Here is an 11,117-nt window from a genome sequence, read left to right on the forward strand (position 1 = left end):
TCACACACCCACACCTGGCTCCAGAATGTCTGGAGTCTCCACAAAGACCAGATAACCCCATGCGGCTCATTGAGGCCCGAAAACAGAACTCACACACACACACACACACACACACACACACACACACACACACACACACACACACACACACACACACACACACACACACACACACACACATCACAATGAGACATTCCTTTTACTAATAAAACCCAAGATAAGGTACTCTAAGGTTCTCATTCTTATAACCCTTTTTGTAATGTGTTTCTTCTTTTAAGGCTTGCCTGACTTAAAATTATTTGTTCCTTAATTTCCCGACAAGGGTGTATTTTATTCATGTGTCAGAAAACAACATTGTATTTTGAAATCCGTTATACTCTATCATCATATCTTACTGATCATGGCATGTTAATGTATACCTGTTCTAATGCCGTATGCCCCTTTAAGGTCTGATGTCAGAATGTATACGAAGCTATCGTTTTCTTTTTACTTCCCTAATAAAAGTGCATCTTGTTTTATGTTTCATTTTTGTTTCTTTGCCTTTATCTTTGCCTTGATTAATGATCTATGTATGTAATGTACCGCTGCCTTCATATCGTCATTACCCTTCATGTTTAGTATCCAAATGACCACAAAATTATCGGTTACTCATTTTTCAAGCACTGGTGTATTTTATTTGAGCACGAAATGCGCCATACCATCTTAATACACCCTGGATCAAACGTTAAAGTCATCTAAAAGTTTGATAGCTAAACCACGCCCACAGACACCTGAAACAAAGGGAGTTTTTCCCTCCAAAATCCTGACCGAAGTATTGGTCATCTCCCCAAAGATGGGTGGAGTTCGCGACCTTTAAATTGTCACAAACACCACTAATCCGTGGTCAGACTTTTGGAACAGCTTAGAGACGACTCCATCTTCCTTCATAGAACTTCCGGCAAGCTCCACTCTCCAGAACCTCCAGGAAGAACGCCTGACCCCACTCTGACTGAGATTTCTCCGTTACATCCAGATTCTTGTGCCGCAAACCAATCCAAGTAGCCGTTCCTCTACCAATCAATTTACATGCGTAATTTTAAGTAGGAATCTTTCATTGAATCTTAAGGTGAATTTAAGTTTCTGTGACAATTTCCCAGTTAGGGTGTGATTAATTTTTGAGTCTAAGCTTGCCATTTCCTTTCCTTCCTTTCTCTATTTTCTTCTTTCCAGTCTCTTCCTCCCTTTCCCCAATTTTAATTTCTTTTGTTTTATTTTATTTTTCATTTTCGTTTCCCTATTTCTTTTGTTTGTTTGTGTAGTTAGTTTTATGTTGTGTTTGTCTCATTCATTAAATGTCACAAATTAAGGTACCTGCAACATCGGGTCTGAACTACATGCTCTATTGAGTTAATTTAATTTAAATTAATTAAATTAATTAAATTAATTTACGGTATACAGTAAAAGGAAAGCGAATCTTTCTTGGCCGGGAAGATACCGCCTTCATAGAATTAATAAAGGTACGCAGCCTGTTCGCCGGACGAACAGACCAAATAAGCGTAACTTTAATTCCAGTACCGTTAATTTCAACTTAGGTTAAAATATTTAGAAGCCACTATAACACGTTATAGTTACTTATAAATATTTACCTTGCTTCGCGAGCCAAAATCGCTACACCATCACAGGGCACACGCACACTCTCATTCACACACACACTCACACACTACAGACAATTTTCCAGAGATGCCAATCAACCTACCATGCATGTCTTTGGACCGGGGAGGAAACCGGAGTACCTGGAGGAAAGCCCTGATGCACGGGGAGAACATGCAAACTCCACACACACAAGGCGGAGGCGACAATCGAACCCCCAACACTGTAGGTGTGAGGCAAACTTGCTAACCACTAAGCCACCGCCCCCCCTATAATATATAATTATATATAATTTAGAATTATTGGAACAAATAGTTCATTTGTTCTACATAAGAATTATATTAGAATTATATTAATGAAATGTGTCAGTCAGGATTTAAGCCTCATCAGCACAGAGACAGCACGGGTTACAGTTGTAAATGACCTTTTACTGTCACAGGGTTGTGTCTTTTTGCTGGTGTTATGTGATCTTAGTGCAGCTTTTGATACAGTTGACTATGCTATTTTACATGATAGGCTAGAACATGTTGTTGGTATTACAGTTTTTTTTCCAATTGCTAACACACTAAAATGACATGCACAGCACAATTATTTAAACACAGAGAGCAAAACTTCTTCTCAAGTCTCCAAAAGTCTAAACACATTTTCTGCTTTACACACATTTTGCATTTCAAAATGGCACTTTTTAAATGCACTGAACACAGTTCTCTGCATAAGACACAACAGTCTGACATAAAGTCACATGTTTGCCATTTCAAAAGACAAAATAACACTACATGAGCTAATTGGCCAATTACATGTGCCACCTGGCCAAACACCTCAATGGTTAATTGTTAACACTTCAATCAGGATGTAAGCACTATGAAAAGACGACAGGTGAGAACGTTGGTTTACTTAACATAATCCCTGGTTCTTTGATAACAGAGTGAGGTGTTTCACTATTGGAATCACTTTGGGGCGTGACCAATTACGGAAGCTCTTATGACACCACGTCTGTCTTTGACAGACAGGTCGACCTGCGACCAGACTCCGCCTTGCCTATATCGACCCCTGTCTACATCATTAACGAGATTTCTTCCCATCCAAGTGCAAGGAGGGAAGTGTTGGTGAAACACCTCACTCTGTTATCAAAGAACCGGGGATTACGTTAAGCAACCCAACGTTCTTTTTCTAACTTCGCTCGGTAGTACCGGCTCCCAGCACTGCGTGTGCTAAGGACGGTTCCGAAACGTCTAGCCTATAGAATCACAAAAACTTATGCGGCGTTGCCCAACTCACCGCCGAGCAAATGTCCAGAACAGAAACTCCTCTGAGCCCCATGATGTGGCCATACCCCTAGTGGAGTGGGCTCTCAAACCCGTAGGGGGCTGAAGACCCCTGCAACCATAAGCCACAATCGCCTCCACAATCCAGCGGGATGTCGAGATAACGGCTTCCCTGTGTGAGGAGTAGCCCAAGACACAAACAGCTGGTCACAAGTTCTGAAACCAGCTGTCCTGTCCACATACGCCTGAGGAGCCGGCACCGGGCATAATGCATGAAGTTTCTGCTCCTCCGGAGAAGAAAACGGTGGAGGATGAAAAGCCGCCAGTTCATTAGATGGGCACCTATATGCCGACTCCAAAACCTTGGGCACAAAAGCAGGGTTAGGATGAAAAGAAACTTTAGTGAGCCCCGGAGCGAATTGTAAGCAAGACAGGCTAACCGACAAAGCATGTAAATCACTCACACGCTTGGCTGTCACCAAAGCCAGGAGCAGTGCCGTCTTAAGAGAGAGATACTTAAGACTCACCGCCTCTATCGGCTCAAAAAGATGTTGAGACAAGGCTTCTAAGACGACGGGCAGATCCCATAAAGGAACCATCCGCCTAGACACCAGCCGTATGCGGCGCGCCCCCTTCATAAAACAACTTATTAAAGGGTGCCGGCCTGCCAACTTGTCACCAAAACCTACATGGCAGGCTGAAATAGCTGCCAGGTACACCTTAATGGTGGAGAAAGCCTTCCTTTTATCAAGCAGATCTTGGAGGAAGCATAATATATCCCTAATAGAGCACTGAAAAGGGATAATCACTCTCCACCCACACCATTCTTCAAAAACACGGCATTTATTGCTATAAAGAGAGGATGCTATGTAGAGGAGGCTCTCACACTCTGTATAGTATGTATAACTGACGAGGGCAAGCCAGCCGCATTCAGATTCCATCTCTCAGAGGGCTAACATGTCCGAATGAGGATGGTAAATCCCCCAGAGTCCACCAGAGAGAAATACCGAGGGCAATGATCGTTTTCTTGCGAGGCGAAGAGATCTGCCATACCTGGCTCACCAAAGGGGATTACGTAAAGGGGATTTCCCCTGGACAGTAAATCTGCCCCTCTGTTCAAGATCCCCAGAACGTGAGTCGCCCGGAGAGACAGAAGCCGTGTGTCGCTCCACACGATCAGCTTCATCGCCAACCGATGCAGCTGAAGGGAGCATGTGCCTCCCTGATGGTTGATGTAAGCAACCACTGTGGTGTTGTCCGTTTTCACTAAAACATGCCGACCTCTGAGGAAACTCAGAAAATGTTTCAGTGGCAGCCACACCGCCAATAGCTCCAAATAGTTTATATGTACGTGCATCAGCTGTGGTGGCCAGGCGCCGTTCACAGTTCTGCACATTAGAGTTGATCCCCAACCCTTTAAGGACTCGTCCGTTGTCATAGTTACTCTCGATGAAACCGCCCCAAAGGGAATCCCCGATCTAAGGGTCACAGGGCCTTTCCAGTGTCTGAGCGCTTCAACGCACGCATGATTGACTCTCACCGGTCGGCTGAGATGCCGGCGAGAGCACAGACACAAGCGCGCAATCCAGCGCTGAAAATCCCTCAAAATGCACTACCCCAAATGCACTACCAAATGCACTACCGTGATCACCGAAGCCATAAGCCCCAGCATTCGTAAGCACAGCCTGTACGGGACCACTCGTCCCCTCTGAAAACGAGCGAGACATTGTGTGAAAGACGCTATTCTCTCTTCCGTCAATGTGACTTGATACGAAAGGGAGTCCAAGTTGAGCCCTAAATACTCCGTATGTTGAGAGGGCACCAGCCGGCTCTTTATCATGTTTATCCTGAAACCCAAGTCTCTGAGGTGATTCAGGACAATCTCTGCGTCTTTTATGGCTTGCTCCCTTGACGACGAGCATATCAGATAATCGTCTATGTAAGACAATATCCTTATGCACAGGGCTGCCTCCACACATTTGGTAAAAACCCTCGGAGCTAACGACAGCCCGAATGGTATAGTTTGAAATATAGTTTTAAACATATCGCCCTCGACTGTTTGCCTGGCTGCGATAGTGCTACATTTACTGTCATGTGCCTCGAACCCGGGGAGCATATTGCCCTCAGCCCGTGGCTTGGCTGCGATAATGCATGTTTTATTATCAATTCCCCTGTGTGTGTGAGTGCCTGGTGACACCGCACATGGCTCTGACCTCCCTCTCTTCGCTGAACTGGAGGAGAGCGAACATAACAAGCCTTTATCAAACTCAGAACAGAAGGGCTGAACTCCCGCCTTCTTCTCTTTGCCCGCGGAGAGAGAAGGACCGGGGAAAACCTGTGCGTCAGGTTGCACCATCCGGAACCATCCGGATGCGGTCTCTGACCGACCTGTCCGCTGTGAGCAGGTCTCACAGCTCTTGCGAAGCCCTGCCGCGTCAGCTGAGAGGGTGGTCGCACTGCCTGCTTGCATGGCAAACAGAGGTGAAAAGCCTCATCCTCCTGTATTCTGAGGGTGCTGGTTTCTCTCATTTTCTCGAGAGCGGGCCCGAATAAGTCCTAGTCGGGTTGTAAGGGGCATCCATCACCTCCGCTTTCTGAGCGTCGCCCAGGCCTGACAGGTTTAACCACAGCGCTCTCTCACCTGACATGGCCAGGCCCATTATGTGGCCGCAGCCCTGAACCGCACCGCGTGAGGAGCGCAAAATCAGGTCGTTCACAAAACAGATTTCGTCCCAGAGTGCCAGGTTCGGTACACCTGAGTCCAACTGCCGCCCCATCTCCTCCAAAATCTCTGCTTGATATGCTGACAGTAAAGTCACAGCATTCAGTGAACATACGGACTGCCCCGCGTATTTGTACATCCTCTGAAAGGTCACGGCGGTCAAACGGTCCGTCTTACTCGGCAGTGAAAACTGCGATGAGGAGGAAACAGATTGTCGATTCGGATGGAGGTAATGCGCCACCGAAGGCTCCACTACTGGGGGTCTGGCCAACCCCAGCTCCTCCATCCCCTGAATCTCCAACATCGAGTGTCCCTTGGTGGGGAGCTTACTCTTAAAGGGGCTAGACCAATATCGAGACATCTCCTTCATGCACACAGGCACGGCAGGCAAGAGCTGTCTCGCTGCCGAGTGGGTCGGCGGCAGCCTTTTCCCATCATAAAGGTCTCTCACGGCACCTTCGGCAGGTTTGGCTGCTGTCAGCAGGGGGGGCCGAATCAGTCGTGCTAGGTGGTCTAGACTGTTGGACTGGGAAGGGGGAATTGTCTTCCTCCTCTTCCTCGTCCATGCCCAGATCGAGGAGGTCAGAGTTAGCATCGCCATCTGCGTCCTTGTCCCCCAGTTCATCATCCACCTGCATGAGCAGGCCATCAAACCGCGGAGGCATGTCCAGGGACTCGGCTTCTGTCATGTCCACCCAGCTCTTGCTAGCTCGCGGCAGATAGGCCATATCTGTCGAGGCAGCTTCAGACAGGCAAGGGTCCTGCTGGTTAGCCACCAACACTTTCAGCCTCCTTTCCAAGATTTTCACCGACAATGACGCACAGGGAGCGCATGTCTGCAGGTCCGCTAGCGACGTCTGAGCGTGCTTCGGGCCCATACACACTATGCACATAGGATGAGGCTCCCTGCCCGAGATGGTAGCTCCACATGATGATGGACAAGGACGGGATACAGCCTCCTTAGTCTTCAACTCATGCCCTTTGGCGGGGGTAATTGCGTCGACATAGACTAAAGACTCGTCACAACACGTTAGCCTGTTAGACTTTGGATTAAACATCCGGTAGGTCCGCCTTGACACGTAGACCGAAGCAAATTAGATGCTTCCTACCGCTGTAACTAAACAGGCAGCAGGAGGTAAGAATAGCTCGCCACGACGCGGGCGCTATTCCAAATGTAGGGTTGTCACTCACCGCAATCCCTCTACTGATGTCGCGTTCGGCGACGGAGTCCAAGTACGGTCCATCTATTGAACAGTTAAGCGGGATCAGCAAGTCAGCATTCGCTGAGAGAGCTTGCTGCAGTCTCCCACGAGAAGAAAGCGCGAATGATGTACACAGGGGTCGACCTGGCTGATATAGGCCAGGTCGACCTGTCTGTCAAAGACAGACGTGGTGTCATAAGAGCTTCCATAGTTGGTCACGCCCAAAGCGATTCCCATAGTGAAACACCGAGCGAAGTTAGAAAAAGAACCTTTTTTTTTTCAACAACAATGGAAGACATTGCAGAGAGAGGAACAGGAAGAGGAAGAGGGAGGTTGAGAATAAGAGGGGGAGGAAGAGTGAGAGATAGGGGTAGAGCAGGTAGAGGAGATCATGGCCAACGAAGACAAACACTTTTAATTGAAATCAGAGCAACCTTAGTAGATCATGTCATCAACCATGGGCTGACAATGCGTGAGGCTGGACAGAGAGTGCAGCCAAACTTGAGCCGTTTTACTATCGCCTCTGTCATCCGGACTTTTAGACTGGAGAACAGGTATGTAACCAAAATTTCATGTAGTACACATGTAGTATACCCGATGTCATAGTGTATAATCAGTTGGGTGACACCTGTTTACTTAGTGGAAGGTACATGACTGGCAGCCCTTTGTGCACATGCCTCTTGTGCAGGCCATCGAAGAGGCATGTGATGAGATTGATGTGGGTGCAATTCAGGGATGGATAAGGCACTCAAGGCGCTTCTTCCCTCGATGTCTGGCAAGGGAAGATATTGCCTGTGATGTTGACGAGGCGTTGTCGCCAGACCCGACTGTGTGGCAAGATGCTGCCTAATTATTTTTCTTGCCTCTTTTTTTACTGTAATATATTTTTTTCTGAAATTTTCTTTTTCAGTTTACTGTTTTTTGTAAGAATATTTTTTTCAGTCCCATGTAAATATGCATATGTTGCACTGACTTGTTTACTGTAGTGAAAAATAAATAAATGTTGCAACAGCATGTGTGTGTACTGTATCTGCAAATATGTCTGTGCATGTGAACAATCTGATACATATTTTAGTATTATGGCAAAGCATACTTAAGATGGGGGTGCTTTTCATTATGCCCAACAGTGTGTAGTTGGTTAGGCAAAAATCTGGTAATATGAATGAAGTGTGTTCCATTTCATGCAAAAGTTTGATTTTGATAATGCTACTGTATGTGTAGTTTCGGTTGCAGTGCTTCATTTTGCAGGATATATGAGGTATTTTGCAGTTTGGGTGTGTGGTTTTGTGAATTGTGTTAAGTATTTTGATAAAACCAGACTAGTTTGAATAATTGTGTGTTAGCAATTGGAAAAAACTGTAAAGGACAGCCCTCTCCTTGCTCAGGTCTTATTTGAATGATCGCTATCAGTTCACAGATACTGTATAAATGGTGACTACTCTAAACAATCTAAGGAAATGTTCGATGTTTCGCAAGGTTCTGTTTTAGGCTCATTGCTTTTCTTCCTATTTATGTTACCCCTTGGTGCAATTATTCGTAAACATGGTATGCTGTTATGCTGATGACACGCAGCTATAAGTTTCAGCTAAATCACATGTGAGATACCAGCTTAATAAGATTAAAGATTGTGTGAAGGACATCATACAGTTGATGCTTACTAACTTCATTCTGCTTAACACTAACAAGACAGACAAGCTTTTACTAGGACCACACCCAGCCAGAAATAAGCTTTCTGATTACAGAGCAAGTCTGGATGGTCTTTCTATTTCATCTTGTGAAGCAATAAAAGACCTTGATGTGATTCTTGACACCATGTTTCTTTGAAAATCTATTCATTTTTAAACAGGCATTGTTGCTCCTAAGTCTACCAAAAATATGATGGACTGCCCATCTATCACAATTTTAATTTAATTTTAATTTAATTTTAATTTTTAATTTGAATACCCTGCATATTTTTGATCATGCACAGTAAAGGTTAGACCATTTATTTTATGTGATTAAATTTTAGCCTCAGTGTGGTTAAGACCATGCATAACTGTCTTGCATTCAAATGGAGATTGTGACTCATCCAGTGTTCTATTGGTTATATGTTATTCATGGCCTGAAATATAGTAGGTTTGGCCTCTTCTTCTGATGAGTGTTGTCCTTACATTGTTTCTTCTCATGGTGCTGATATTTTGTTGCAAAATTGTATACTGATACTTGTTGCAAAATGTCAGTGATGCCAGTAATGGTTTTCCAGGAAATGCAGGTGCTTTTCTCTCCAGCTGCTAACTAGAACTTCATCCTACAAAATGATCCTTAAAAAATGACCTTGTGAACGTGCATGCCAAGAAATGATGCTGGACAGGTTTATTCTGTTGTGAAATGCTGTTTTGCAATCAGCTGGGTAACAGCTTGTCTAAAAATAGTGTTAGTTTGATGTTCTCAGTTTGGGTGGGTCAGGCGGAGAGTCATTATAGCATTGGGAAAGAACATAGAGACCTTATGGAAGTGTCAGCATTTTTATCATTAGCCATTTCAATTTCGTCATGTACTTGTAATTTAAAAGAAGGGACTTGCCTTGCTTGGCATTCTAGAGAATCAATTAAAAGTTTGATTGACCTGTCAAAGTTTCCAGAATTAATGGTGGGTGGTAGTCCATTAAAATCAGATGAAGGCCAATAATTACTTGTAACACTACTTGAGTAGATTGTTAAGTTGCTTGATTTAAACTATAGCAATCAACTTCACTTACTACTATGAGTGGAATCTTTGTAGTGGCATTGATAAAATAGTGAAAATACTTTTAAAAGAAATGTTTAAATTGTGGTATAATCAAAGAAACATTCTTTCAGTTCTTTCCACAAAATATCTGATGTGTAAAAAAGGTTTTGTTAAAGAGAGAAATGGTTTTCTTTATTGATTTTGCCCTGGTTTGTTCAGGAGTGTTAATACCAAGAAAATGTTTAGATAAGAAAAATTTCCTTCATAATATGCCTCTGAATTTGTCAAAAAATTAAGTGATTTTTGTTTCACTGTCTTGTGTGATTCTCTTTTATGAAGCCTTGCCTATTGTGAACACATAAAATAAGTCCATACTAAGTCACATATTTTAAATGATTTAAAACTTCTCATTCTTGCATTTTTCATACCCAAACTATTGCATTGCTTTTCTGACATTGCTATTTTTACTTTTGTCAGATTTATTGGCACTGGAGCATTTTATTCACTATGCTAACTTACTAGATTTTACTCACTGTGAGATCACTGAATGTTTGTAATCAGATGCACATCATGCCTGAAAGTTTGATCAAAGCAGTGCCACTTTGTACTCTAAAATATTTGTAAAAAATATGAATATTGATATGTATGAATGTTAAAATCATAAAACTAGATTTAGATCATACAATGAAATTTTTACTTTGCAAGTCTCCTTTATACATAATAGTAAATAATAGAAAATAATTGAAAGATAATACCAATATTGTACCAAGGGGATTAGTTTTAATGGTGGTTAGTGTTTCTGATGTCTTTTGTGTACAGAAGCTGTTTGTAAGTCTTTTTTCCATGATTTCATACTCCTGTAGCATCTCCCGGACAGCAGAAGTGTGAGAAGAGTTGTAAAGTTGTATTGTCCTTGATAATGTTGTGGGTACTCCTGATGACCATGTGCTATAAATGTCCTGAAGTATTGGGAATGCTGCTCCAGATATTATTTAAATATTTAGCACTTGCTGGAGAGCCTTCCTTTCCTGAACAGCTTCCACGGCACACTGTAACTGGTGATCACACGTAGAAGTTGCTGTGGATTTCAGTTGACACATATTTCCTCAGCCTATACATTAAATATTACATTTTATTATTTTATTATATTTCTGTGAAGTTTTATTGAGCGAGAGCATTTTTATGTGTAACTCTGTCACTGATAGGGTTGCTATGGGGTGGAAAATTTTGGTATTTCATCTGGGGAATTTTGAAAATATTCCAACTTGGAAACTTACCGGGAATTTATGGGAATTAAACTGTATCAAATAAAAGCATAAATATAAACATTTTGTTTGGACATAAGCTAACATGCAATTCAATCTAATACAGATTGGTACACTGTATTATGATATACCGGCTGAGGTGAAATGTATCCACACATGAGAGGGTGTGCGTGGCACCGTTCTATAGAATAAGATTGTAAAAAAGCTTGTAAAAACACTTACACATGCAATGGAATTCACAGGTGCATAAATAATTAGTTGAACAACTGGAACATTTTGGAATAAAAATGCATTTTACAATTGATGCAAATGAATAAATACTCCTCAA

General features: G+C 43.1%; 1 protein-coding gene across 1 annotated transcript; it reads right to left on the minus strand.

The window, feature by feature from the left end:
• Positions 1 to 2,799: 2,799 nt before the first annotated feature.
• LOC113638589 lies at positions 2,800 to 5,423 on the minus strand. The gene is given in 8 exon segments (XM_047805899.1): positions 2,800 to 2,945; positions 2,948 to 3,049; positions 3,052 to 3,757; positions 3,760 to 3,846; positions 3,970 to 4,160; positions 4,246 to 4,372; positions 4,537 to 4,829; positions 5,108 to 5,423. Coding segments are annotated over 8 exon segments (1,968 nt in total).
• Positions 5,424 to 11,117: the final 5,694 nt, after the last annotated feature.

The sequence above is a fragment of the Tachysurus fulvidraco genome, chromosome 21 (assembly GCF_022655615.1).
Source record: "Tachysurus fulvidraco isolate hzauxx_2018 chromosome 21, HZAU_PFXX_2.0, whole genome shotgun sequence".
NCBI lineage: Eukaryota > Metazoa > Chordata > Actinopteri > Siluriformes > Bagridae > Tachysurus > Tachysurus fulvidraco.